Source organism: Acomys minous (assembly GCF_964271855.1).
Source record: "Acomys minous genome assembly, chromosome: 5".
In the NCBI taxonomy this organism is placed as follows: Eukaryota; Metazoa; Chordata; class Mammalia; order Rodentia; family Muridae; genus Acomys; species Acomys minous.
This window is the reverse complement of record NC_140494.1, coordinates 108,286,197-108,311,761: the sequence shown is the minus strand read 5'-3', so window position 1 is coordinate 108,311,761 and position 25,565 is coordinate 108,286,197. Positions and strand designations below refer to the sequence as shown.

At 42.4% G+C, this 25,565-nt stretch overlaps 3 protein-coding genes across 6 annotated transcripts in view; 2 read left to right on the top strand and 1 right to left on the bottom strand.

Annotated features, from left to right (window-relative positions):
• Window positions 1-6,406: 6,406 nt before the first annotated feature.
• Window positions 6,407-6,967, bottom strand: LOC311597184 (uncharacterized protein C11orf71 homolog). Its single transcript, XM_084781373.1, has one exon. It carries the CDS (start codon window positions 6,812-6,814, stop codon window positions 6,458-6,460), a length of 357 nt encoding a protein of 118 aa, XP_084637499.1. The 5' UTR covers window positions 6,815-6,967; the 3' UTR covers window positions 6,407-6,457.
• A 17-nt stretch (window positions 6,968-6,984) lies between these two features.
• On the top strand, window positions 6,985-20,759 carry RBM7 (RNA binding motif protein 7). 4 transcript variants are annotated; one of them, XM_084781365.1, is made up of 6 exons: window positions 7,082-7,219; window positions 7,903-8,009; window positions 8,111-8,273; window positions 9,094-9,181; window positions 11,659-11,749; window positions 12,866-20,759. In XM_084781365.1, the coding sequence occupies exons 3-6, from the start codon at window positions 8,213-8,215 to the stop codon at window positions 13,223-13,225; spliced, it is 600 nt and encodes a 199-aa protein (XP_084637491.1). In that variant the 5' UTR covers window positions 7,082-7,219; window positions 7,903-8,009; window positions 8,111-8,212; the 3' UTR covers window positions 13,226-20,759. The 4 variants fall into 4 exon arrangements, with proteins under 4 accessions (XP_084637490.1, XP_084637492.1, XP_084637491.1 ...); XM_084781364.1 differs by lacking the exon at window positions 7,903-8,009 and having other exon boundaries at window positions 6,985-7,219; XM_084781367.1 differs by lacking the exon at window positions 7,903-8,009 and having other exon boundaries at window positions 7,086-7,219; window positions 11,659-11,753; window positions 12,866-13,107.
• Window positions 20,760-25,150: 4,391 nt separating this feature from the next.
• Window positions 25,151-25,565, top strand: part of REXO2 (RNA exonuclease 2) — a 12,506-nt gene continuing 12,091 nt past the window's right edge. Inside the window, exon 1 of the mRNA XM_084781566.1 lies at window positions 25,151-25,387. Within this exon, the coding sequence (XP_084637692.1) occupies window positions 25,241-25,387 (147 nt within the window). The 5' untranslated portion in view covers window positions 25,151-25,240. The remainder of the gene's footprint in view (window positions 25,388-25,565) is intronic.

The window sequence follows — 25,565 nt, the reverse complement described above, 5'->3', positions numbered from 1 at the left end:
GTGTGCGTGTGGTGGCCACAGGAAGAAGTCAGGTGTCTTGCTTCACTGCTCTCTGCATTATCTCCTGGAAACCAAACCTGAAGCCAGGTTGTAGCTAAGCTGGGTGGTCAGCACGCTGCTGTCTTCGCACACCAGTGCTGGGATTACAGCTGCAGGTAGCCATGCTCAACTTGTATGGTGGTGCTGGCGATTTGAACTCAGGCCCTCATATTTACATAGCAAGCCCTCTTAAAACCATCGAGGCATCTTTGCAGTGCTTAATTACTCTTACATTTTGAACTTCATCAGAATAAATTTTTGGAACTTTTTTTCTTATGAAAGTTCCCACTGTCCTACTGAGAATAAGCTTGGAGTGTGGGGCGTGTAGAAACACATCAGATCTGAGAAAATAGGAAAGTGTTAATTAAAAAAAAAATACTGCGGGAGAGACAGAAACAGCAAACTCCAAGTGAGAGGGGAACTCCAATTGAATGAAAATGGGATGCTTTTCTAACAGTTACTTGGCCTAGTCTTGTGAACACTATGTAGCCAGGTAAGAGGTGGGCCTTAACTCTGCCTTTTGGCTCTTGAATGTCTTGGGTTTCTCTGTGTAGCCTTGACTGCCCTGGACTTGCTTTGTAGACCAGGCTGGACTCCAACTCAGAGAGATCCACATGCCTCTGCTTCCCAAGTGCTGGGATTACAGGTGTGTGCACCATACATCAGCTCTCAAAATATTTTCTAACTGGCTCTTTACAAAAAACAAGTAAACAAACAAAAAACCCCCCAAAATGTGTCAACCCATGAGAGGATGATTATGAAGGTTGCATACAGCAACAGCACAGAATGGAGTACCTATATTCTGAACCAGTCATCTAATCTGGGCATGTTCTCCATGCCTCCATAGTTTTAAATTATAAATAGGGAAAATGTCAAACACATCAAATATTCATGTGCCTAAGTGCTGAAATCTTGAATTAGGATCTAACTTTCTATTACAGTCCCAGAGACAGGTTGATTGTAAAGTGAAGCAAAGTTTAAAGCACAATTTGTCTTATTATATGTATCTACTCCAGTAAGATCACCTGAGACCAACGTGCTAACAAGTACTGTCCTCCTGGCTAACGAGATGGCTTGCCACCAGGCCCAGTGACCTGCATCTCTAGAACCCATGTGGTATGGCAGAACTTGGAAAGTTGTCCTCTGAGTCTCACACAGCTTCCATAGTACCTGAATGTTACACATATATGCTGAATTATATATATTTGAGCAATATATATATATATAACATTTGGGTAATATATATAACATTGCCCTTGCCTTCTTGGAACGTTTCTTCAAGTTTGATTCTAAGGAGAAATAGCCTATGAAGTTCGTTCATTCACTCACTCACTCACTTAGCAAGCACTACCTACTCTTGGCCACACTTTATAGGTATGTTTTTAAAAAGTATGTTGAACGCCCCAGAACACTTACATTAGATGAATAGAACAGATCATCTGTCCCTAGAGTTGAGTGTGAAGTGTTATGACAAATAACTGAACAAAGAGTAGGCTCCAAGACAAAGAAAAACCAAATATGGAGGGTACGTAGTTGCTAGGTAAGCATACCAAATGCTTGTACTTTTCCAGCTCTGCAAATCCATATACTTTGTTTTCCTGGTTAAAGTTGGCTTTAACAATGTATAATGTATTTTCTTTTTCTCAAGACAGGGTTTCTCTATGTAGCCTTACCTGTCCGGGACTCACTTTGTAGACGAGGCTGGCCTGGCCTTGAACTCACAGAGATGCCCTTGCCTCTGCCCCCCAAGTGCTGGCAATAAAGGCATGTGCCACCTTGATTAAGTTTTAGTTGGTAGAAAAAGGGTTAACTAGTTAGAGGCACTAGGAAGCTGGATATGAGGCAAAAGTGAACCAGTACCAGGGGAACTGTTAGGCCTGACAATGCAGATTTGTGAGGTCACAAGAAGCCTTAAGTGTATGTGCTGGATTGTGCAAGGTCTCCATGCTTCAGGGACTCTCAGGTCTTTGGGAAGCCAAATGCAAACATTTTTTTCTGATTAAAGTAGGGCTACCCTCAGATATTCCAGGGAAAGAATCCAACTAAACCACTATTCAAAAAAAATTTTTTTACAAGATCCTTAAGAAATAACTGTACCTACCTGTCTACAGGAGACATCATCATTAGTAACACCGGTCTTGATGCTGTGTCAGGGGCGCTGCAGCTGTACATGTGCTGTCCCTTCCTTCCTACCCAACAGGACATTGACAGAAACAGTTAAATCTTTTGCAGAACAGCTTAGGTTTTGGTAACCTGACCAAATTATTTGCCCAAGAACACTCTGGAAACGTATTAAAATCTGCCCTAATCTATGAGAAGTGGGTCTCATTAAAGCATTAGCAAGTTCTCCAACTATTCTTGGAGATTATCTCTCTGGAAGAAAGCATACAAAAATAAAGTGTACAAATAAGCTGTCAAACATCACTTCAAGTGAAAATGTGGCCTTTCCTCTAACAAGTTATCTAAACTTTTAACATTCTATCACACATTAGGGCTCCCTGAGGTCATAAAACATGTGTCACTTGCTAAACTCATCGTCCCTGTATCGTTTCCAAGTAGTAGCATTTATGTCTAGGGAAGGACTTGAGGACAGACCTTGAGAAACACTGACTAGCTGTGAAGAGACAAAAGGAGGAAGAAGGAAGAGGAATGTGGGGGGAAGAAGACACTGTGTCCAGCTAAATACAGGCCAGGTGATGGACACCATCATAGGACACAATAAATATATATTATGGACACCAGCTGAGGAAGACTTTGCAAGTGAAAAGGGGCAGGCTATAGGTCAGGGCATTGGTGTTGAGGAACTATATTCAGTTAAGCATTTGATTAGCTAAGGAGACATGCAGGTTTTTTTGTTGTTAGTTTTGGTTTTGGTTTTTTGAGACAGGGTTTCTCTGTGTAGCCTTGGCTATTCTGCTGCTTAGCCCCAGTTGCTTATAAAATCATTCTGCTGACCAGGCTGGCCTTGAACTCAGAGTTCTACCTGCCTCTGCCTCCTGAGTACTGGGATTAAAAGTGTAAGCCCGGGCGTGGTGGCCAGCCTGGTCTACAAAGCAAGTCCAGGACAGGCAAACCCTGTCTTGAAAAACAAAAACAAAAATAAAAATAAATAAAAAAAAGTGTGAGCCACCACCACCCAGCCCAAAATATGCAGTTTTTACAGCAATTTGGGAGACCAAAGATTTTAACGAGGTCTGAATAAATGAGCTAAATGCACGAGACTGGCTGGAAAGCACTGGGGTCTTAGGATGATCACTCTTCCTGTAGGATTTCCCTCCCTTCTCCTTTCCCTCTACAATCGCTCTTATAAACACCATCTAGTACTAGGGAAAAGTCTCATTAGTCTTTTGTTACTATTCTCGTCACACAGCCTTTGGGAGCAAGCGCTCACCTTCCATTGTAGGATCCAGGGATGGCACTCAGGTCTTTCAGGCTTTCTGCAAACTCTTACCTTCTCCCAGTGGCTCCACTGGTATCCTTTTAATACTCTAAATGCTTTTAGAATTTTAATTCTCTAAGAAAGCAAGCTAACAGGAGCCCACTTCTACACAAGCTATCCGCTGCTTAGCCCCAGTTGCTTATAAAGACACACTACCTTTCCAGACTACTCATAGAATCTGTTTACCAACAGTGCAAGGACGCTTTGTGCAGCAGCCTAATATGGCCTGTCATTGGGAACATTCACTTCTCCATTTGGGGTAACTTCAAAGGTTTATGCTGGCTCCTACCTCCACAGTCTAGTCTTTGTAATCACACTAGCCCTCACATTCCTCTTCCTTGTCTCTTCACAGCTAGTCAGTGTTTCTCAAAGTCTGTTCTCAAGTCCTTCACTAGACATAATAAACGCTACTACTTGGGAATGACATTTATGCACATACTAAGAAAACGGATTTGGACATCCATTGACTTTCACTTACGATAATAGAGAGGCTCTTTTCCTTCCAAAGGAAACACAATAAACTTGTTACACTGTTACTCAACCAGATCTGACTCCTGGGGGCCATATACATACCAGAACAGAAATGAAGTCAACTACATCGGTTCCTCCCTTGCACAATGCACTTTTAGGTTTTCATGACAGGTTCTTGTTCCTTCATTTTCAAATTTTATCTAGAAGATGTCCCAGAAACTTGACCCTGCTGTTGTCTTTAATTAGCACCCTTATTCATACTAGAGTGTCATTTGCTGAGGTATTGGACTTTTTTAATCATAAGACTTTAATTCCTACTTTCCAATGTCCAACTTAAATGGAAAAACATTTCAGTACAGAATTAGAGGTTAAATGGGCAAGACCTGAAGTCCTTTAGCCTTATTTGCACACAAAGTATTTGGTAAATATCGAAAGGACTCAACCTCATCTGAACTCTTTGACATAACTGCCTTTGAGGTGGCACTTGCCAACATTAGACATCTCTAAGTTTTAGGACTGCACTATTTTTCCAACTTCCACTTTGGTATGCCTCCCCAGTCTAAAACCTGTAATATACATATAGCATTCTTTTCTCAACCGTGATTTTGATTAAAGCTGTTGGTAACTTCCTTTCAGTTACCTGAGATAGTTATAGGTTATCTTTAGAAAAATTGTTGAAGTAAACTACTAAGGTATGTGTCTGTGTTGCAAGGTTCAGATCAGAACCTTGGCTAAAAGGCTGCAAGCTCTACCTCAACTGGAAGACTGGAATATACACCTCATTTTGGACTACCCCAGCAACAAAATTAAAGTACAATATCCTTCTTATGAGCGGCTGTGAGATTCAAGTAACATACTCTAAAGCTCCATGTGAGTGAAGCTGCCAATGTATCTTGCTTACTAGCTAATTCTAAGTGCCTAATGCAGGCAACGGCAGGTGTAGAATAATTCAATCAGCTCAACCTACTGAACAATAGTCTCTAGCACAAGGCCATGCACTCAATGCATTAAAAGTAGCTAATGTTAGTATCAGCAACCTTACTACAATTTCCAATCTTCTCACTATATATTCACGATATTAAAATTCTCATCTTCAGATGTGGCTCTAACAATCACTGTGTAGTATGTGGCAATTTTGCTTTCTAAATGTATCTGAAGAGATGAGGCTCTGAAAACAAATATCCTCCAAACTTTCTCCCAATATCACTCTGGGGAATACATGGTTAAGAGGAAAAAAAAATTAGTATGTGAATGATCAGCCACCTAAGAGAACCATGGTAACAGTTATCATGGGAAGCCAGCATAACTGAGACTGAATAGCACTACGATACATTAACAGTCTGGGGTGGCCATTACCTATTAGCTTTTCCATCCATCCATCCAGAGTGCACCTCTGGCTCTGGAGGGCAAGGATGTGTGAAGTTCATCAGGTGATGGGTACACACCTATCACTGGGGACCCTTAAGTAGGATTTCCAGTTCTAGACCAACCTGGGCAACGCAGCAAGTCCCTGTCTCACTAGTTTTATGACACTGAAAGGGTCAAGACTGAAAGGGTAAAGACAAAAGATTTCAAGAGATCAACGGTGAGTAGAAAACATGTACGTGGCTGTGATTTAGACTTCCGTCCCACCAGCCTATTTTGGGACAGTAAATTTATATTAACGAAGTTGGAGTTAAGTAAATGGTATGACACATACATAAATTAATTTGAAGTCTTTGGAAGGGTATGCACATTGACTTAACTTGGAATAGTACTTGTTAATATGTTTAGGATTGGGAGTCTGGGCAGGCCTTGTGGTGCAGGCCTTTTAATCCCAGCACTGGGGAGGCAGAGGCAGTCAGGTCTGTCAGTTTCAGGACAGCTAGGGCTATTAAGATGAGACCCTGGCAAGAACAAAACCAAACCAAAAGGCTGGAGTCTGTAGCCATTCCTAAAGATGAGGGGGCTGGGTTAGGTAGTGAGAAAAGGTGTAAACATAAAACAATGTGATGAAGGACATTTGTTAGGTAAAGAGGAAAGCAGTTACAAATGCTTGAATTTAAAAAGGCTCAAAATACTCAGGGAGAGTTGTGGAACTCAGGTACGGCTGGATTCGGTATTAGTAACTGTTACTCAAGCAGGGTGTGTGCCTTGAGCCTGGAACCACAGGCAGGAGGATGCGTTTAAGACCATCCTTAATACATGGCAAGTCGGCCGCAAGCCTGGGCTACAAGAGACTACATTCACAGTCACTTGGCTTTGTGACTTCCTAACAAAACTCCTCCTACGCTCTTCTTGGGCCCTTATGGATTGATATTAAGCCTCTCCCCCAACTACGTACGGCGGGCCTCCCGAGTCCTGAGATTTTTAAATGTGTGTCACTACGCCCAGCCAACCCTTTCTTTGATAGGGCTATGTTAATTGTCTATCGGCAAAATACGTCGGTAAAAATAAGACTGCTGTTACACCAAGAACTGATTTCAGAGAGGCCTTGTTTGCAAGCTAGGTGAGGGGGAGGCATTCGTTCTACGCTGAGATTCGGGCTGCGAGGGCATTTCCCAACGCAACCAGACGCTGCTGCAGCACACTTCTTAAGAGGTCGAGCTTGACGCCTGGGATCGGGTAAGGCGAGAATCTGCCTTGGCGGCTTCGGCTACGGCTGCGGCCACCGACGGGCATTCGACGTCTGTCGGTTCGAACGCTGGGTCGCGCTGGCGGCCGAGGTCCTCCTGGCTGATTCGGATCGAGACTAGTAACCAGGAAGCTGTCTCCGGAGACCATCGCCCATGCCATGGCCGATGGGTTGAGATCTCCTTGGGAGGACCGGTAGGCCACCCTGTTGGCTTGATCGCCGGCGGAGAGCGACACCGAGTTCTGGGCCATCTTCAAACACCGCCCGCAGTGTTTGCTAGACGTACGTCGATCAAATTGAGGCCTCGGCAGCGCCGCAGATCACTCCAGCCCGCGTCGTACGCAACAGTTACCAACCCCAGGCGCCATTTTTAGTGCAACGGCGGAAGGGGCAGCCGCCGGAAATGGGAGCTTCTCCCGCGCGCATGCGTGGCCTGCCCTGCGCTTGCGCGCGACGGGCGTTTACGTCGTGACGTCAGAACGAGTGTTTCTGAGAGTGCGCAGTAGCGTCGGTCGGCCGCGAGCTGGCAGCCTCGGCCGGAGACTGGAAGCGGCGGGGAAATGGGGGCGGCGGCCGCAGAGGCCGACCGCACTCTGTTCGTGGGTAACCTGGAGACGAAGGTAACGGAGGAGCTGCTCTTCGAGCTGTTCCACCAGGTAAGGAGCGAGCGCGGTCCCGGGGCGGCTGGGGCATCGACGGGCCCAACTAAGGAGCGGGGCGCGCCAGGCCGGAATCCCGGGGCGTTCGGGCCAAAAGTGACGTCTGATGATGGGGGCATCTGCGTCTCCATCTGAGTGAAGTCCAGGGATCCGAGGTGGAACCTCTACGTTGCTTTCCCTTTCCCGCGTACCTCACCTATCCGTTGAGTTAACTGGCCTTTGCTTCGTCGCACACGTTTTGTTTCCGCTTCTGTCTGTCCGCTTAACTTGCGTAAGAACTTGAGATATTAAAGTGTTTTTTAAAAAACTGCATAAACATTATGTAGAAAAGCAGCATTGGAGCGTTTATCTAAAAAGTGCGAAAAATTCGACCTACCCTGACCCTTCTTGCTTTATGACTTAATAGTTGGCTATATTTGATTGATCGTTGCGGAAGTCATATTTTTTTTAGTCGAAGAATCCACTTTGCTTGTAATTGTTGGATGCAGATTTAGTATTGTATTTTCTTTATAAATATTATAAGCAATAGAATTAAAAGCTTTCCCCAGATTATCTTGGAACTAGAATTGTTACCCTTACTTGAAGGAAAGTATGTACCCAGTGGTTGTCTGAGCATTTTGTGTTTAATGAGGTTTTGACTACATACCTTTGTTTGAAGCTTTGTGTTCTCTTCCTTATAGTATTTGAAACAGAGAGACAGTCTTTTATAGCCTTGGTAGTCCTGGAACTCCGAGGCTGACTTTGAGCTGATCCTCCTGCCCGCACCTCTTGACTGCTGACACTACAGGCATGTGCCACCATGACAGGCTTGCATTCTCGTTTATTTCTGAGATTTAAATGTTTGCCTGGAAGCGCCTTTGTTTAAGTTCTGAATACTTTTCTTTGCAGGCTGGACCAGTAATAAAGGTGATAATCCCAAAAGATAAAGATGGCAAACTGAAGCAGTTTGCATTTGTGAATTTCAAGCACGAGGTGTCTGTTCCTTACGCCATGAATCTTCTCAATGGAATCAAACTTTTCGGGAGGCCTATCAAAATTCAGTTTAGATCAGGTAATGGCTCAGATACAGTGGTAATAGGGAGAGGGTTTTGGGTTGTTTTTGCTTTTGCTTTCAACTTTACTATTCCAGTTTGGTTTTGTTTCTGAGATAGAGTTTCAGGTATTGTAGGCTAGCTTCAAACTCATTTTGTAAGGCATATATGGCTTCCTCCCAACCCTGCCCCCCGGACAGGGTTTCTCTGTATAACAGCCTTGGCTGTCCTGGACTCTCTTTGTAGACCAGGCTGGCTTTGAACCGCCTGCCTTAGCTTCCCCCTGAGTCTGAGATTAAAGGCATGTGCCACCATGCCTGGCTCTGGCCCTTGAACTCTTTACCTCCTAAATGCTGGGATTCTAGCAGTCGACACCATACTGCTATTTTAAGGATTGGGATTAGGGAGTAAATAGTGAAGAAAATTTTGCTATTTCCCAGCGTGCTTTGTGTTTTGCAAATCTTGATTTTGTTGCTGCTGTTCTGTGAGGCTAGAATAAGGCATTTCACCCACCTAGTCATTTATAGTATGGAGTTCCGAATGCCATGGTCAGAGTGGCTGTTTCTATACTAAGTAGTATCATGTTTGGAATGCTTTCCTTTGCAGTCTGGTATTATGCACTTAAGAAATTGTGAGACAGTCTATAGCTATTTGAGTGGTGGGGTTGTTTTGTTTGCTTGTTTCATTTTTGTTTGTTGTTTTGCTTTAGTTTGGGATGGTTGGTGTTACTTTTAAGTTGTTTTTATCTCTTTTGGGGTAATTTAGCCTAAAGGAAACATTTCAAATTGTTGTTGGGATTTTTGGTTTTCAATTAGAAACTTTGAAATTGCCTCATTCTAGGAAGTAGTCACGCTTCTCAGGATGCCAGTGTGTCATACGCCCAGCATCACGTTGGAAATGTAAGCCCTACCTCCACATCTCCTAACAGGTACTATTTCTCATTCACTATTAAAGTCATTTATTAGAAAGTTTCTGAGTTAATGACCTCAGAATGCACGAGTGAGTAAGGTTTCTGCTGCTTTGCTGCTGCCTATGCTAGACTACGCCATGCCTCTGTTTTTAAGGAGACTGGAGGCATCTGTAGTTCTTTTGCACTAAGTTAAATACGACTTGTTTAAGAGCACCTTGTGACTACTAGGCTGAGTTAATAGCACTGCAGAGTAGTAGATCTACCCCTTCTACCTCTGCCAGCTGCCGTCTTAGCTTCCTTTCTCTGCTCCTATCCTTTGTAAGGAAAGAAAATTGAATAAAATGATCTCTGAAATCCCTGTAGCTGTTGAAGGTTAAAGGTAGTACTGTATTTACCTAACTCAATTTGTTTGCTGTGGATGGTGGTTTTGTTTTTTGTGTTTGTTTGTTTCTAAATTTAGTAGAGCTATAACATGCCCATTTATAAAGTTTCATGTAAGAAATATTGACCATATACCTGTCTTGTATTGATAGGTCTTTTCCATGTATGATTGCAGCTGCTTCTCAAAGCAGCTGTATGAAGTAGGATTTACTTTACTCTTTGGTGCAGAAAGTATGGACTAGAAGTTAGCTTGCCTCAGTTTGAACTGCCTGTAAGCCGTGTGTGGTGACAATATGACAGATATACTGCCAAGTAGAGCCTTAGATCTAGATGAAAACATGCACTGTGTGACTGTTTAATTACTATAATTCTCATTTATCAGCGTTCTGGGTTACACAGGAACGATTGCTCTTAGGAAAGAGAGGCACTCATTGTAGGATGAATTCAGGCATCTCAGCAGCAGGGGATCCTCCTCTCAAGGTCTGAACACTTACAGAAAGGCACCTATAGCATGTCAGTTTAATCTGATCTCGGGGTTGTCTTGAAAAAACCCATCACCTAAGCAGTTCTCAGCCATAGGAGACTTTCTGGTTTGCCAAGCCTCTCTAGACTAAGTTATATGCAAAGGTTCTGAGAATCCTGCAAACGAATAACCCCACAATGTCTCAGATAACAAACACTGACAAAAGGGTACTTGAAAGCTTAGGTGCCATCACTCTAGATTCATGCCAGATACAAGTCTGCTAAAATTCTCCTACACTCAAGAGAAGGAGTAGAAAGCCCTTTGAAAAAATTTTAACAGCAGGAGATGATACAGATGAAGGAGGAACTGAAAGCAGCCAGTACAGTAAGGGCAGTGAGGAATTTTGATGAAGTACATAAAAGCTGAGTATATGCTGTCTCATAGGGCTACAGCCAAGTTCTGGAGGATTTTATCCTAGACAGGAGGAAAGCATTAAGCAGAATGATAAGAAGTTACAAGTTTACAGAGCTACTTCCTTACAGTGGGAGAAGTATGCCTTAAAAGGGGCAATAGGGAAAGGAAGTCCAATTAGGAAGCTATTGGCAGCAACCTTGTGGGGCTGTTGGATCAGGCTTGGTTTGGATTAAAGTATTGCCAAAGCTGGAGAGAATTGGGTGGCTGCTATGCAGAGATGTTGGGAGGAGGAATTGTAAAAAGCAATAGTACAAAAACATTGCTCTTCCTGTGTCCTTTTTTTGTCAGCTAAAATTAATTAGTGATGTTTAAACATTTATCAGTTGGCGCTCCAAGTGTCTTCAGCCATTCTCATAGAACAGTCAAAGATGTCGTTTTCCTGTTGGAATTTCTTGGGAGAGTTGAGGAACTATACTAGTCACTACTTTTAGCTTTAATCATAGGCTAGCATGGATCATTTTAATAGCCTGGCATAAAATAAATTCTGCCTTTGCCCCTCTTAGCATTGGACACATAATCTGCTCTGAAACATCCCTCTGCCCAGAAACTAAAGGAGAACTCTTTATTTTTCTTACCTTCACTGAGTCTAATCAACATGAAGACAATGAAATAAATGATTATTTGTCCAGACCTTTCCAGTTTAATGTCTCAGAAATGCCTACCTAATAGCTCAAGTTTGAAAAGATAAAATTTATTGTTTCTTTACTTTGTTTCCTTCATTTATAGTGAGGTAATCTCAGTCTGAATGATTGCACTAATTAGATGTGTGCTGGCCATGTTGGTTTTGTGTCTGCCATTGTAGTGGTAAGGTAGCCATGGGAAACACAAGAGGAAAGCAGTGTGGTATTCCCAGAAGACATCAGGTTACAGAGCTCTGTTGGGCTCCTAGGCTCCTAGTTTGCTTTCCCTGCACTAGCCAGTCCCACAATTGGAACTGTTCTGCCTCCAGGCAGTCATCATATGTCTCTTTTTTTACTTTAAATGTCTCCTTTTCAGAAAGGTCGTCCCTGATTAGCCAGCCTAAAATGGAATGCCCTTTCTTTCCTCCAGGTATTCCAATCTTATAACACATAGAAACTGAGTTTATCTTAATCATTTTCATCCTTGAGAACTGTCTCACTTGTGACTGGTGGTGTTTGCTGAATGATGCTCACTCATTCTTGGTTTGTCTTTGCAGCTATGAAAGGATGGTGGGTAACGTGACTCCATCAGCGCAGATGGTCCAGAGGTCCTTTTCTTCTCCAGAAGATTATCAGCGGCAAGCAGTGGTAGGCAATTTTTTCTTTCCAATTATCTGCTAAGACAAAGTCACACTTGGGGTAAAGTTTTATCAGATAACTTTTCACTTAGCTCCTCTGTTAGTTTCATTACTTACATTCTTTAGGCATAAATTAACTTTTAATTTTTATTCTTAATACTTTGTTGAATATTTAGACTAGCATGATTATTATATATATTTTTAAAGATTTATTTATTATGTATATAACGTTCTGCCTACATTTGTGAATGCCCACCATGAGAAGGCACCAGCTTTCATTATAGATGGTTATGAGCCACCATGTGGTTGCTGGGAATTGAACTTAGGACCTCTTGAGGCTCAGGCAGTGCTCTTAACCTCTGAGCCATCTCTCCAGCCCCCAGATTATTGTATTTTCAATAATTAGCATGTATATTCTAGACCAACTTCCTTGAAGTGGTTTTTGTAATATCATGGAATTTAACCTAAAACCCAAATCAATTATCTTTTGTTCTTTTTCTTTTCTTATTTGAGACAGGGTCTCACTATGTAGCTTTGGCTGTCCTGAAGCTCTGTATACCAGGCTGGCCTTGAACTTAGAGAGATTTGCCTGCCTTTACCTTCAGAATGCTGTGTTTAAAGACGTGCCACGATGCCTAGCTTTTGTCATCAACCCTTAACAGCTTCTAAGATGACTGACCTATTTTTGCTACTTTAGTTCTCTTTCTCAGAACCCACTCTGGATGATTCTACACTCTTCTCCTGTGAATTGGCTTCTTTGTGTTAAGTTCATTTTCTTAGCACTCCGATTTTATGCCACCTCTCAAAGCTTTTCCTAATGTTAGTGAAGGTCTAGTTCTTTGTGTGTTTGTTAGTGATTCGTAGATTAATCACTTTGAATGATGTCTTTAATTGTATTCTCGGAAAAAAGTTAGTATTTATGTTCAAGTTCCATAAATAGACACTCAAGATTAGCGAAACTGTGGTATTGGACCACAGTTAGTTACATTCAGCTTCAGATGCATTTAGGCAAGGGTGATTTTGATTTTCCTTTATTCTGTGTATCATTGACCTGACTGAATATGTATGTATTGACTTTGTTATCAAGAAGTACTTAGAATTAATATTTTTATTTCTTTTCCCTCAGATGAACAGTGTTTTCAGACAGATGTCATATGGTGGGAAATTTGGTTCTCCACATGCAGATCAGTCGGGATTTTCAGCATCAGTTCAACCACATGGTCATAGCTTTAACCAGTCTTCCAGCTCCCAGTGGCGCCAAGATGCACTGTCATCCCAGCGTAAAAGACAGAATTCTCACCCCTACCTAGCAGACAGACATTATAGCCGCGAGCAGCGCTACACTGACCACGGGTCTGACTATCATTACAGAGGAAGCCGAGAGGATTTCTACTATGAGGACAGGAGTCATGACGGCTGGAGCCATGACTATGACAACAGGAGGGACAGCAGTAGAGGTGGGAAATGGCCCTCATCTCGGCATTAACGAGCATTCCAAGGACATTGTTTACAGGGCCATTTTAGGTCCTTTTAATTAAGTTGTTCCAGAAATATTTCTAGAAGTTATACAGAGTAGCCCCACAATTTTCCACCTGTCTTTGAAAAAAATTTTTTTTAACGTAGCAGCAGTTTCATAGAGAAATGTGGCTCCTCGTTTGTTACTCTAATTACTTTACCTTCGGGTTTCTGAAGAGGAAGGGTTTTATACAAAAGAGTGTGTCACCATTCTGGTCACTTCAGACAGCCCAGGAGAGATGAGCTGTATAGATTGGTTGTGTTATAAAGCAAATATTTTAATTATCTCACTCTTTTGTGTTGCAAGACATTTCTTGGTAACGAATCGTTTTGGTGTCTATAATAGGAAGCATCCAAATCCATAGTCTGAGATGGCTGTCTGCATTTTGTTAATAAATGAGAAAATAGAACTTCTCAGTAATCCATTTATTAATAGTTTACTTAAAACAGTTTATTGCTTTTGTTTGGGGATAAATCATATTTCCTAACTCAGAATTTAAGTACAAATTCTGTGGTATGCTCTTGAATTTTATCACGATTGAACATACATTAATGAGTCTATACTAGTTCATTCTAAGAACTTTAAAATTCATTAATTATATTTGATGTATGACTAGTCACTCAGGAAGTTAAATATCTACATATATATTTTTACATAAAATGACAGTGTTAATGAAAATTCTTTTTAGAGGAACAATGATGTTAATACATAGAGAAAATGGCAAAATGTTTCACTACAAGGGTTATAATTTTGAAGTTCTGTTTAACAAAACTTCCATGCTTCAAGATCCGATGCTCTTTCACTGCAAAATCGTTTTTAAGAATTCATTCTGTGAAAAATGTAGATCCTCTTTATACCACAGCATTTATACTATGTTCCTTTTAATATATTAAATACATAAAAAGAGAACGTGTCCCTTTATTTTGGCATCACTGACATCGGGTATCTAGTAAGTTAGCAGTATACTTTTAATCATGCCAGTTCACCCTTTGCTTGGTAAGGCTGCCCATCTTACAGTCTGCTGTAGATATGCCTTGATTCACGGCTCGGCTCTTTGTCTGCTTTCTACACCCAGATGTTCTACATGTCCAGGCTATGAAGCTGTGTCCCCACCTCGCATAGAGTTAGGGTTTTTTTTTTTTTTTAATATTTGCTTAAGCATTTTTATTTCTAGGTATCTACATGGAGACTTGGTAGATTTGTAGATATTAGCAATAAACTTTATTGCAATTTATCTTGTTTGGACTAAGTCATGTCAGAATAATCTTGGTTCACTAGCTTTGGGTGAGGCGACAATCTGTAGAAGATCCAATGACTATTTCCCTTCAACATTACCCAGTTGAACCAACTAATCTAAATATCTGTACTTTGTAAACAGGCAGAGTGAGTGAGCCTCAGAGGATTCAGTATAGACAACTGTTGAAAACTCCATAACTATAATCTAGGAGCCTCTCTTAAAAGAATTATTATACTTTAGTGTCTGGAGTATACTCTTAAAGCTCAGGGGCTTGGGCATGTTGGTGGGAGTATTCTTACAAACTGAAGCAGGGTAAAAAAGCTATAGAGTCAGCATTTCTGTTGAATTCCCAGTGAGTTTGTTGGTTTACTTTTTTTGGGGGAGGTTACTTTTAAGTCAATGGCTGGTCTATATCTCACAAATGATAATAGTAGAGCTCAGTCATGTAGAAGTAGAGGTTTATTACGGGGATAGAACTTAACAGTTTTGATGCTGATGTACCAATTTGCTGGCATACATCTGGTGTTGGGTCTAACTCACCATGGGTCAGTTAGATTATCAGTTGAAAAGGACAACTGAAGAGCAAAACTGAATAGGAGGGAATTGGAAAAGCCTAAAAACTAAATTGAGCTTTTATTTGTCTCAGTCTTAGCTGTAGAGTTGTGCAGATTTGTGTCCCATGTGACAGGCGCTAGAAAATCTAAGACTGAGTGCCCACACCAAATTAAGCCAGTCAGCAGGGTGGTAGTGCCTCCCAGCACTCAGGAGGCAGAGGCAGGTGGATCGCTGTGAATTTGAGGTCAGCCTGGTCTACAGAGCGAGTTCCAGGACAGCCAGGGCTATGTAGAGATACCCTATCTCGAAAAATCAAAACCAAAAATAAAACCTAAGGCAACCAGTAAACAATGGATGAAGCCCCACAATGCCTATTATCCTGTAGTGTCTTCCAGATTATAAAGAGCCATGCCTGCTACTTCCCTTTGGTTTTAGTTACCTTCCTTGTAACTGTGACAAACTACATAGCAGAAATAAAGGAGGGTGGTTAATTTTTGGTATGTGTTTCTAGGGGAATTTTCTTCTGCCATAGAATAAGCATGGCCAGTCAGCTACTGGTTGTTAATAATAATTTTGTTGGTCTGTTAGCGAGTAGGAGGCATGGTAGAAGGGGTCCACAGCACTATGGCAGCAGTGACAGCGGCTTGTTCAGTTCATGGCCATGGGGCCAAGAAGTACTTGCAAGGATCCCCTAGCTCCCCAGTGCTTGCTTCCTTCAACTGTTCCCTACCACCTAAAGGTCCAAAGCCCCACTGCCTGGAGACCAAGTGTTCAGACACTAGAGCCTATGGGTGACGGTTTGTCTTTGACAACGATGTAGCTTTTTACAAGGAACTAGAGTCCCAGAAACTCAGGAGCTGCCCTGAGTCAGTAGCTTCCAGCTTCTTGTCTTAAGAATTCAAAGTATGAGCTGGGTGTGGAGGTGAGGCCCACACCTTTAGTTGTAGAGGCTGGTGGATCTCTGTGAGTTTGAGTGAATCCAAGACTGCCATGGCTACACAGAGAAACCCTGTCTAGAAAACCAAAAAAAAAAAAAGGGAGGGGGATGGCCAGGGGGAAGAATTCAAAGGATGAAACACAGTCTTCAGGAGGAGTTTTACAAGTTTATTGTAGATTGATAGCTGGGAGCTTTAGCAGGGGACAGAGAGCAGAGCTCCCAGGTAGCAGAAGGTGTCTCAGGAAACAAAGAGTACAAGGAGCTGTTAGTCTGGGCTTGTTTTGTTTTGTTTTTGATTTTTCAAGACAGGGTTTCTCTGTGTAGCTTTGGCTATTTTTAAAATAACTATGACAGCAACTGCATGAGCCATGGGTAGGATGATGTGCTCAGGACAGGTGGCCACCCAGGTGCCTCATCCTGGTTTCGTTCTCTTTCCATCCTTTAGGCAAAGGTGCTCCTTTAGAAGAAAACACATAAGAACCAGATCTCTGTTCTCATCATAGAAATTTCTTTTTGGTCAACAGCATTGATAACTCTAAGAGTAACTTCTTGGAGTTGGGCCAAAGTTCTGGTAAAGATTCAGTCTTCCTAGACTATCCACGATTCAGAAAAGAGCTGGAAATATAGAAACTCCCATGCCACCCATAAGCCTGACCAATTGGCTGCAAAGTTTAGGAGTTTCCATTATACTTTAAGCTTTGTAGTTTACTACAAAGACTCAGAATTCAGGAAAGAACTATACACATTTATACAGTTTTACTACAGCAAAAAAGGTGACGGTTGAAACCAGTCCCCTAAGGAGATGCATATGGGAAAGGACAGGGAGGTTCTCAGAAGTGAACTTTGTGTGTTTTCTCCCCTTGCCTCAAGTTGGATCACCTTCCTAGCAAAGCAGAGAGCGTTGTGATCAACCAGGAAACATGTCTGAGCTTTTGTCCATCCAGAATCTTCATTGGAGGGCAGGCAAGATGGCTCAGCAGACAAAGGCACTTGCTGTGCATGCCTGACAACCAGAGTCTTATTCCCAGAGCCTATGTAAAGATGGGAGGAAAGAATGCACACCAGAGTTTCTCGACCTCCATGCAGGTGAAATGGCATGTACACATTGACACACGTACACTAATAATAAAATGTGAACATTTTTCAGTTTGTATTGACGTTCCATTAAGTAGTCATCATCAGTTGAGTTTTTGGCTATGTGTTTGAACTCTGTCCATGCCTCTTTGCTCCCAGAAGGTTCAGACTAATGTGCAGCTCAAAACCCCAACTGGCCTGGTCCCACCTTGAAGGTCCCACATTAAGTCACCTCAGTAGCCTAAACTTTAAGGGCTTACCATTTGAAGATAATCATGAAGATACTTCTACAACTGAGAAAATCAGGCTTTTTTCCAAGAGTTGGAAACAAAGACCCAAGTTCATTACTATTTAACACCAATTCTAAAGAGAAACTACTATAGAAAGAAAATTCTGGAAGCCATCCTCCTACCTTAGCTAAGTTGACATAGCATAGAGCTACTATGCCACCATCAAGTCTCTCCCATGCCCTGTTAAAATACTATCTGCTGGGTATAGTCACACACACCTGTAATCCCAGCACTCAGGGAGGCAGAGGCAGGCAGATATCTGTGAGTTTGAAGCCAGCCTGGTCTACAAAGCAAGTCCAGGACATCCAAGGCTACAAAGAGAAACCCTGTCTTGAAAAAACCCAAACAAAGTGGCGATAGCCAGATACAGTGGTGCATACCTGTAATCCCAGATCTCAGGAAGGCAGAGGCAGGTAGATCTCTGAGTTCAAGGCCAGCCTGGTCTACAAGTCCAGGACAGCCAAGGCTACCCAGAGAAACCCTGTCTTGAAAAACTAAAACAGAAAAAAGAGAAAGAAAAAAATGAAAATGCTATTTGGAGTACTAAAAATAGTTTACAATATTGTCACTTCAAAAAAGTTAAATACAGGGAGCTGGAGAGATGGCTCAGAGGTTAAGAGCACCGACTGCTCTTCTAGAGGTCCTGAGTTCAATTCCTAGAAATCACATGGTGGCTCATGACCATCTATAATGAGATTGAGTGCCCTCTTCTGGCGGGCAGGCATGCATGTTGGCAAAGCACTGTATACATAATACATAAATCTTAAAAAAAAAAAAAAGTTAAATACAAAGAAGTGGGGAGTGGACAGCAGGAACCTGTGATAGGGAGTTGACAGGGAAACAGGAGATACTGTTTAAAGGATATGTTGTACTTTTCTTCCCCATTGTTGTGATATGCTACTTGGACAACAGTAACTTTAGGGAGAAAGGTTTTATTTTAGCTCATAATTTCAGGTTATAGTCTGTCATTGTAAGAAAGTCAAGGCAGCAGGAGCTTGAAGCAGCTAGTCATGCTATATCCACAGTAGAGAGCAGTGGGGCATGAATTAATGCTTTTTTGTTTTTTTGTTTCTTTTTTTGTTTTTAGAGACAGGGTTTCTCTGTGTGGCCCTGGCTGTCCTGGACGTGCTTTGTAGACCAGGCTGGCCTCGATCCACCAGCCTCTTGTCTCGGGAGTGCTGGGATTAAAGGTGTGTGCTACCATGCCCAGCTAGAATTAATGCATTTCTCTGCTCTTATACAAACCACAGTTTCTTGCCTAAGCAATGGTGCCACCCACAGTAGGCAGGTCTTCCCACTTAATGTAATCATTAAGATAATCTACACAAACCATATCCATGGCCCATTGTGATCTAGACAATCCTCCACTGAGATTTCTTTCTGAGGTAATTCTAGATTGTGTCATGTTGACACAACTAAACAGAGGTTAAAGAAAAAGGTGCTGCTTTTCCAGAGTATCAGAATTTGATTGTCAACATCTGTATTTGGCAGCTCACAACTGTCTGTAACTCTAGCGCTTGGGGATTTGACAACCTCTGTTTGTCTCTGTGGGTGCCCACATACATTTGGCACACACACAAGCATACATACAAATAGATAAAAATCTTTAGCAGCCTCCCAGACCCTAACTGTAAGGGCATGGTATTAGCTCAGGGCACCTCAAGACCAAGTTCTCAATACAAAGGAGATTTATTTGTCCTAGAAGGACAAAGAGCAGGGAATAAGAGAAAAGGACAGGAGACAGAGGATGAGGGAGAAGGGGAAGGGAACAAGGGAGGGAGGAGGAATGTTTGTCCTGGAGAGGAACAAAGGACTGTCTCTAGATAAAGAGGAGACAGATGTGGCACATAGAACAAAATGGTGGTTTATAAAGGTAAACCATGTTAGGATGAGGTGTTTTAAGTTTAATTGAGCAGGTTAATTAGGTGCAGCAAAGGGGGCTTTTGATTTGTGAGTTTTAAAGCTTTGATAGCTGCACCTTGGTAGTCAGCCTCGGGAGGAGCAAGTGGACAAGTAAAGGTGCTAGCTCTAGGGATGTAATCTAACGGTTTTCTAGTGATTGGTGGAGAAGGGCCAGGCCTGCCAGAGCCTTATATTACTAAGGATAAACAATTGCTTGGCAAACATAAATGATGCTGTCATGCTTAACTTGAGTATTGGTATGTTAATATGTAAATGTGAATTCCTTTTTTAGGAACTAGCACTTAGTGAACTGTTAATGCTGCTAAGCTACTTACAACCATTTTATAGACGAGAAATTTGGTACCTTCCAAAGAGGCTATAATGAGTGAAGCCTAATTCATATCTAACCAGTCTAATTCTAGAAATCAGGCTCTTCACTTCTATGCTTACTTTAATTTGGTGTGTCAGCATAAGGGGAGATGTAGTTGATTTTTATATTATGGCTTGTTATTTGAAGCTTATTTTCCCCTTTGTAATAAAGTCTCATAGAACCCAGGCTGTCCTTGAACCTCCTGTATGTCCATGGATCCTCTTGATCTCAAGATTCTACTGCCTCCATTCCCTACGAGCTGCGATTACAAGTGAGAGCCACCTCTTCTGGCTCTACTTCTGTAAAACAAGAAATTGTGGGCCAACAAGATGTTTCAGTGGATAAAAGCACTTACAGCATTAGCCCCATAAGCTGAATACAATACCCTGTAATCCACACGAGAAAGCTGATGTGCTGGCACACATCTGCAACCCTAGCATGCCTTCAGTGAAGGGTCAAAGGTCAGCTTCTCTGGGGCGGGACACACACACACACATATCTCTCAAGGCAGAAGCATTAAGAGAGTCTGTGTCTCTAAACAAGGTAAAAGGGAAGAACTGACTGCTGAAAATTGTCCTCTGAAGAAAATAAAAAAAAATTAGAGGCTGTTTGGTTTTGTAATTTCAGTATTTTTCTCTCTAATTGATAATAGAAAAGCTGGCAGGGATCTGGCTACTTATGTAATTACTATAGTTCTAGTCCCAGTAAATATAATGCAGAGCTGGAGTCACTGTAACATTTTTGTTAGTTCTAGTTTTCGATATACAAAGATGTAATGATATTGCACTTTAACATAGGGCTACTTGTGTTCTTTTAAAAGTTTTGAATCCCTTAGAACAAAGAATATACTTTCGTGCTTCAAAAACCCAAAATGTGTATGTTGAGAAATATCACACCCACTCTTTCCTCTTCTAGCCTGCTCCTTACCATGCCCCAGCAAGCAATCGCTTTATTAGTTGAGTGGCATTCCAGTGTTCATCTGTTCTCCCATCCCCTCACTCCTTGCACATGGTCATTTTGGGCTCAACTGTATAAATCAACATGTCTTGAGTTGTGGTTATTTGAACGCCGTTTTTGTGTATTTGGCATAGAATGCCCTTCAGCAAATTTGCATGATTAAAACATCTTTCCATGCCTGATTACCTTGCTTCATTGTGACACCAGTGTACATGACACTTCCCTTCAGAAAACAAATACGTATAATGTTCTAAATGTTCTTTGCCTGAGAAACAGGAGGGGTGAGCTAACTCCTGGTAGCAAGGACAAAGGCTCCCCCTGCCCCCACTTATTTCATTATCTCAGCACTAACATTTCCCAGATTGGAAAGTAGTCACTTCCTTCCCTACCAAATAGATAAATAAATAATAAAATATAAAATAATATAAATAAAATAAAAAATAAAGCACTCGGGCTGGAGAGATAGCTCAGTGGTTAAGAGCACTGTCTGTTCTTCCAGAGGTCTTGAGTTCAATTCCCAGCAACCATTATGGTGCCTCACAACCATCTATACTGGGGTCTGATGTTCTCTTAATGGGATACAGGTGTACATGCAGATAGAGCACTCATATACATTAAATAAATAAATCTTTTTCAAAAAACAAAGCACTCCAATTTTAGAAATTAAAACTCCCTTAGATTCACCAGTCTCTGCTTCCTGGGTGTGGATACAACTTGAGCAGCTGTCTCAAGCTCTTGAGGCCAGGACCTCCCTGTCATGAAGGGCTATGTTACTGAACTGTGAGCTGACATACCCTGCCCCCCTCCCCCAACCTCCCCATGACCCTCAAAGCAAACAAGAACCCCCTACTTTAATATGTTGAGTATTTTACTGTGTCTGGTATAGTGAGCATCAACTAACTTCGTAAGTGGTTATTTACTTTGGCATTTATGTCGGCTTCCATTAAAGTAATGAGGCACCTGCGACAGTCAACTGATGGAAAAAGAATGGTTTGTTTTGCCACACAGTTTTAGAGGTTTGAGTCCATGGTTGGGTGGAGTCCCTGCTTTTGGCCTCTGGTAGGGTCGCGCGTGTTGGCAGGGAGCGTGCTGTGGTGCCAAGCCTCCACAGACTCATGACTGAGAAAAGACAAAGGAGGAGGAAGGAGGAGAGGCTATTCACCTTCAAAGACACACCGCCAATGACAGGAAGACCTGTCAAGAGGTTCCACCTTTCAGAGTTTTCACAAACTGTCAACATGATGCTGAGACGGAGCCTTAAACCCTCTGGCCTTTGGTGAACTTTCAGTTCCAAATTCCAATAGGTTCATTGTAAAAGTAACTTTTATTCTGGCACAGTTGTTGTCTGGGAGGCTCAGTACCTCCTTCTGCTAACCTAGGCCTAGTCCTGGAAGCTTCTAGCCTCCATTCAATCTAACCTAGACCTAGAGTGTTTTCAGCATCTAAGACTTACTGTTTAGTAAGCTCACCCTTACATGTTCTTTCTGAGATCTGGGCTGGGTGGATTCAACTCAGCTTTTCTGACTCAAACTCTTCTCCCAGCTGACTTATTTAATCTGGCTTCTCTTTCAGCCCATAACTTCTCTGCTTAGCCTAAACTAACTCAGCAATCTGCTCTAATCTTCTGGCATCTTCTCATTTCCTGGTTTGTACCATCTTCACCTGAGCGTCCCCACCCCCACCCCCCTCTCTCTCTGCAACCCATCTCTCTATTACTGTCCTGGTAAAACTGCCTCTTAAGTAGCTTCCCTTTCCTCTCTTTTCTTGTGAGAGTTGGGCATATCCTATTCTGTTAAATCTTCTTTGATTCAGCATCTTTTCCGCCACTCATTTAGGCATCACTTTCAAACATGGGTGCTTTCTTCTACAAACTAATTTTACCTTCATTGTTTGGGATTAAAGGCATGTACCACCATGCCTGGACCTAAGATTTTTCTTTACCTGATACTTGCTCTATACCAATCTGATCTTGAACTCAGATCTCTTTGCCTCTATCTCCTGAATTAAAGGCGTGTTTGTATTCCAGCACAATCACACAGACCTAAAAGACCTTTGGATGTGATCTCTTGCCACAACAGCCATATTCTGAATTAACATTCCTCTACAGTTCATGGTATAGTGCTCTTTATAAGCTAAGTACTTGGTGTGTGTTTGTTAAACTGAATTAACATAAAATGCACTTCAGGTTTCATAAAAAACAAAAACAAACAAACAAAAAAACGAGTGGCCATGTATACAAGTTGCACTCTGAAGATACTTTTTTTTTGGAGACATGGTTTCTCTGTGTAGCCTTGGCTGTCCTAGACTCATTGTAGACCAGGCTGGCCTCGAACTCACAGTGATCCACCTGCTTCTGCCTCCCGAGTGCTGGGATTAAAGGTGTGCGCCACCACGCCCAGCTTGAAGTTACTTTTAAAGGCTTTTTTTTTTTTAAATAACAGATATGGGGAGATGTGAATAAAAAACATTTCTTGAGCCAAATATGTTATGTCATAATTGATCCTTGGCTTTGGAAGGCAGGAAGGCTGTCACAAGTTTGAGGCCAGCCTAGATGGCATAATGAGTGAGACCCTGCTTCAAACAAAAATAAAACCGACAAAAGCCCAGACTGTTTTGTAGCCTCTTGTAGAAAACAGAGACAGTGGATGCAACTTCTGGGCTATCTCCCTTCCTCCACAGGAAGGACCTGTCTCACAGCTAAATGTCTCTTGTCTTTCTACAAGTTCTAAAACAGTCTTCACCATAGTGGGGATGAAATTAGCATATTCACCCACTCACCCTAGCTTTGCAAAACTGTGTATAGATTCAAATCCATTTTCCTTTGCCATTTAAAAAAATTATTTCTTTAGAATTTAGAGGACATGAGTGTTTATGGTAACAACACTAAATGTACTTATCAATGTATCAGGAGGACATTACTATAGCTGAAGGAAAATGGAAGGGTTCCAAACTCCCATACACACTGTTTCTGTTTATTCTTGAGATGGGTTTCCTGTGGCTATTTACATAGCTGGAATTTTAACCATTCATTGTTTAAAAGAAAATCATGGGTGTGGACTTTTAGGATATAAGGTATGAAGTACCACTACCAAAGTAATTAAAAGAGAAAGATCTATTTTAGTTGTGGTGTGTGTATGTTTGTCTTTACTAGTGAAGGTGAGCCATCTCTCCAGCCTAAAGATGTGGAAAACAAAAGTTATTCTTTCAAAATGTAAAGAAATAGCACTTCAGGCTGATAATAAGCACAGCTGATATAAGTTCCTCTGTAGCCAGGCATGGTGGTGCACACCTTTAATCTCAGCCCGCCTTGGGAGGCAGAATTCCAGGCTAGCTTGGGTTCTGTAGTGAGTCTCTTTGTTTAAAAAAACAACAACAAAAAAGTTTCTATAGCGTTCTCCTTCCCGTGAATAGTAGCACAAATGATTACAAAGTAAAACCAGTATGATTCATTAGGCAATGCCGTTATAATATACATATCTATTCTGCAGTAAAATTGTACATATAATTTGTCGCACGGTTCTAAGATCTTTTCGTTTCTTGGCCAAGCTTGGCAGTTAGTAGGTGGAGTAGCTGAAATCCACTAGTAGGTTGCAGCATCCCTAAAGCTCTGATTAGGCAACAGTGTTTGTCTCACAAAACCAGCTCAGCAGGTAAGAATTACTATGCCACCAACCACTCTGTAATTACTGGCAACAGCGTTTAGAGAAAGACACAGAATGTGTGATTCAAGGCTGAGCACGTTTGTGACAAAATTGCCCTTTGCAGAGGTGCTTGCTACTGAGCTAAACTGCAGGAGACGCGAACAGAGGCCCCTTCCAGTGAAGGTGATCGAAACTATAGCAATTGTGGGAGAGTAAGGACTCTATCAAAAGCAGAGCAGAGGACAGAATCAGAGTGGAGGACAGGACAGGCAGAGCTCCTTCAATTTGCTTTACTGGACTGCAAAAATTATACAAGGACACAATTTAAGTTTGAGACGTTTTAAACGTAGAGTAGTATACGATCTTACAACCGAAACACAGCCCACAACGTTCTGGCATCCTGGAATATGAGACAAAGTTTCTGCCAATGACGGGAAAGGAACATTTAAGGAACACCTGATTTGTGCGAAGTCATCTTTCAGACAAGAGCCCATTTAAGGACTTCTAAACGATGATGGTAGAATTGGCCTTTTAGCTCAAAATAACTCGTCACTCTCAGGTTCTAAGTAAATAAGAAATAAAGTCAATACGTGGAAGGGAGGGGCAGGTAAAGAAAAGGGAGGGGTAGCAATAAGGGAAAGATATATTAAAAAATTCTTAAACAGATAGCCAGATTTTCTTCGAAGTATAAGACCTTTTCAACTCCGCGGCTTAGAACTAATAAAAACTCAGGGATGATATCTCCCGGAAACAGACAAACTTTAGTAGTGAAATACAAGCGAGTCCCGTAACATCCGAAAACACGTGGCGGGGGAGGGGAGCTGGAGGCTGGACCAAGGACTTCTACTCCCATCAGCCCGTTCGGCAGCCGAGCGTGGCTGTGGAGGGCTAGTCGACGCGCAGCATGCCGGGGCTTGTAGTCTTCTTCCCGCACCTCCCCGTGGGTTTGCGACGTTTAGCGACTGTAGCGCCTGCGCGCGCTGGGCCGGCGGGGCTGGGGCCGTGGCGGCTCGTGCCGGGTGATGCTAGGCGTATCCCTGGGCGCCAGGCTGTTGCGGGGCGTGGGTGGCAGGCGCGGGCAGTTCGGTGCGCGAGGTGTCAGCGAAGGTGGCTCAGCCATGGCGGCAGGGGAAAGCATGGCTCAGCGGATGGTCTGGGTGGACCTGGAGGTGAGAGTGCGGCCGCGGGGTGCGGGGAGGCGAGTGCAGATTCGCGCGTGGGACCAAGGGACCCACCTGTCCCGGGAGGCAGCGGGGTCCGGGTGTCAAGTGCGACAGGTGAGCACGGCCCCAGGAGACCCGAGCCAGGAGTTCTGTGTGGTTCTGGGACTGTGCTGGACTGTGGGGT

Excerpts from the sequence above, each read along its gene's own strand:
- RBM7 (XM_084781364.1), top strand. The coding sequence starts at position 7,124 with ATGGGGGCGGCGGCCGCAGAGGCCGACCGCACTCTGTTCGTGGGTAAC. Across the intron at positions 9,182-11,658 it reads ACCTCCACATCTCCTAACAG|CTATGAAAGGATGGTGGGTA; the intron begins GTACTATTTCTC and ends TTGTCTTTGCAG. Across the intron at positions 11,750-12,865 it reads ATTATCAGCGGCAAGCAGTG|ATGAACAGTGTTTTCAGACA; the intron begins GTAGGCAATTTT and ends CTTTTCCCTCAG.
- LOC311597184 (XM_084781373.1), bottom strand. The coding sequence starts at position 6,814 with ATGGCCCAGAACTCGGTGTCGCTCTCCGCCGGCGATCAAGCCAACAGG.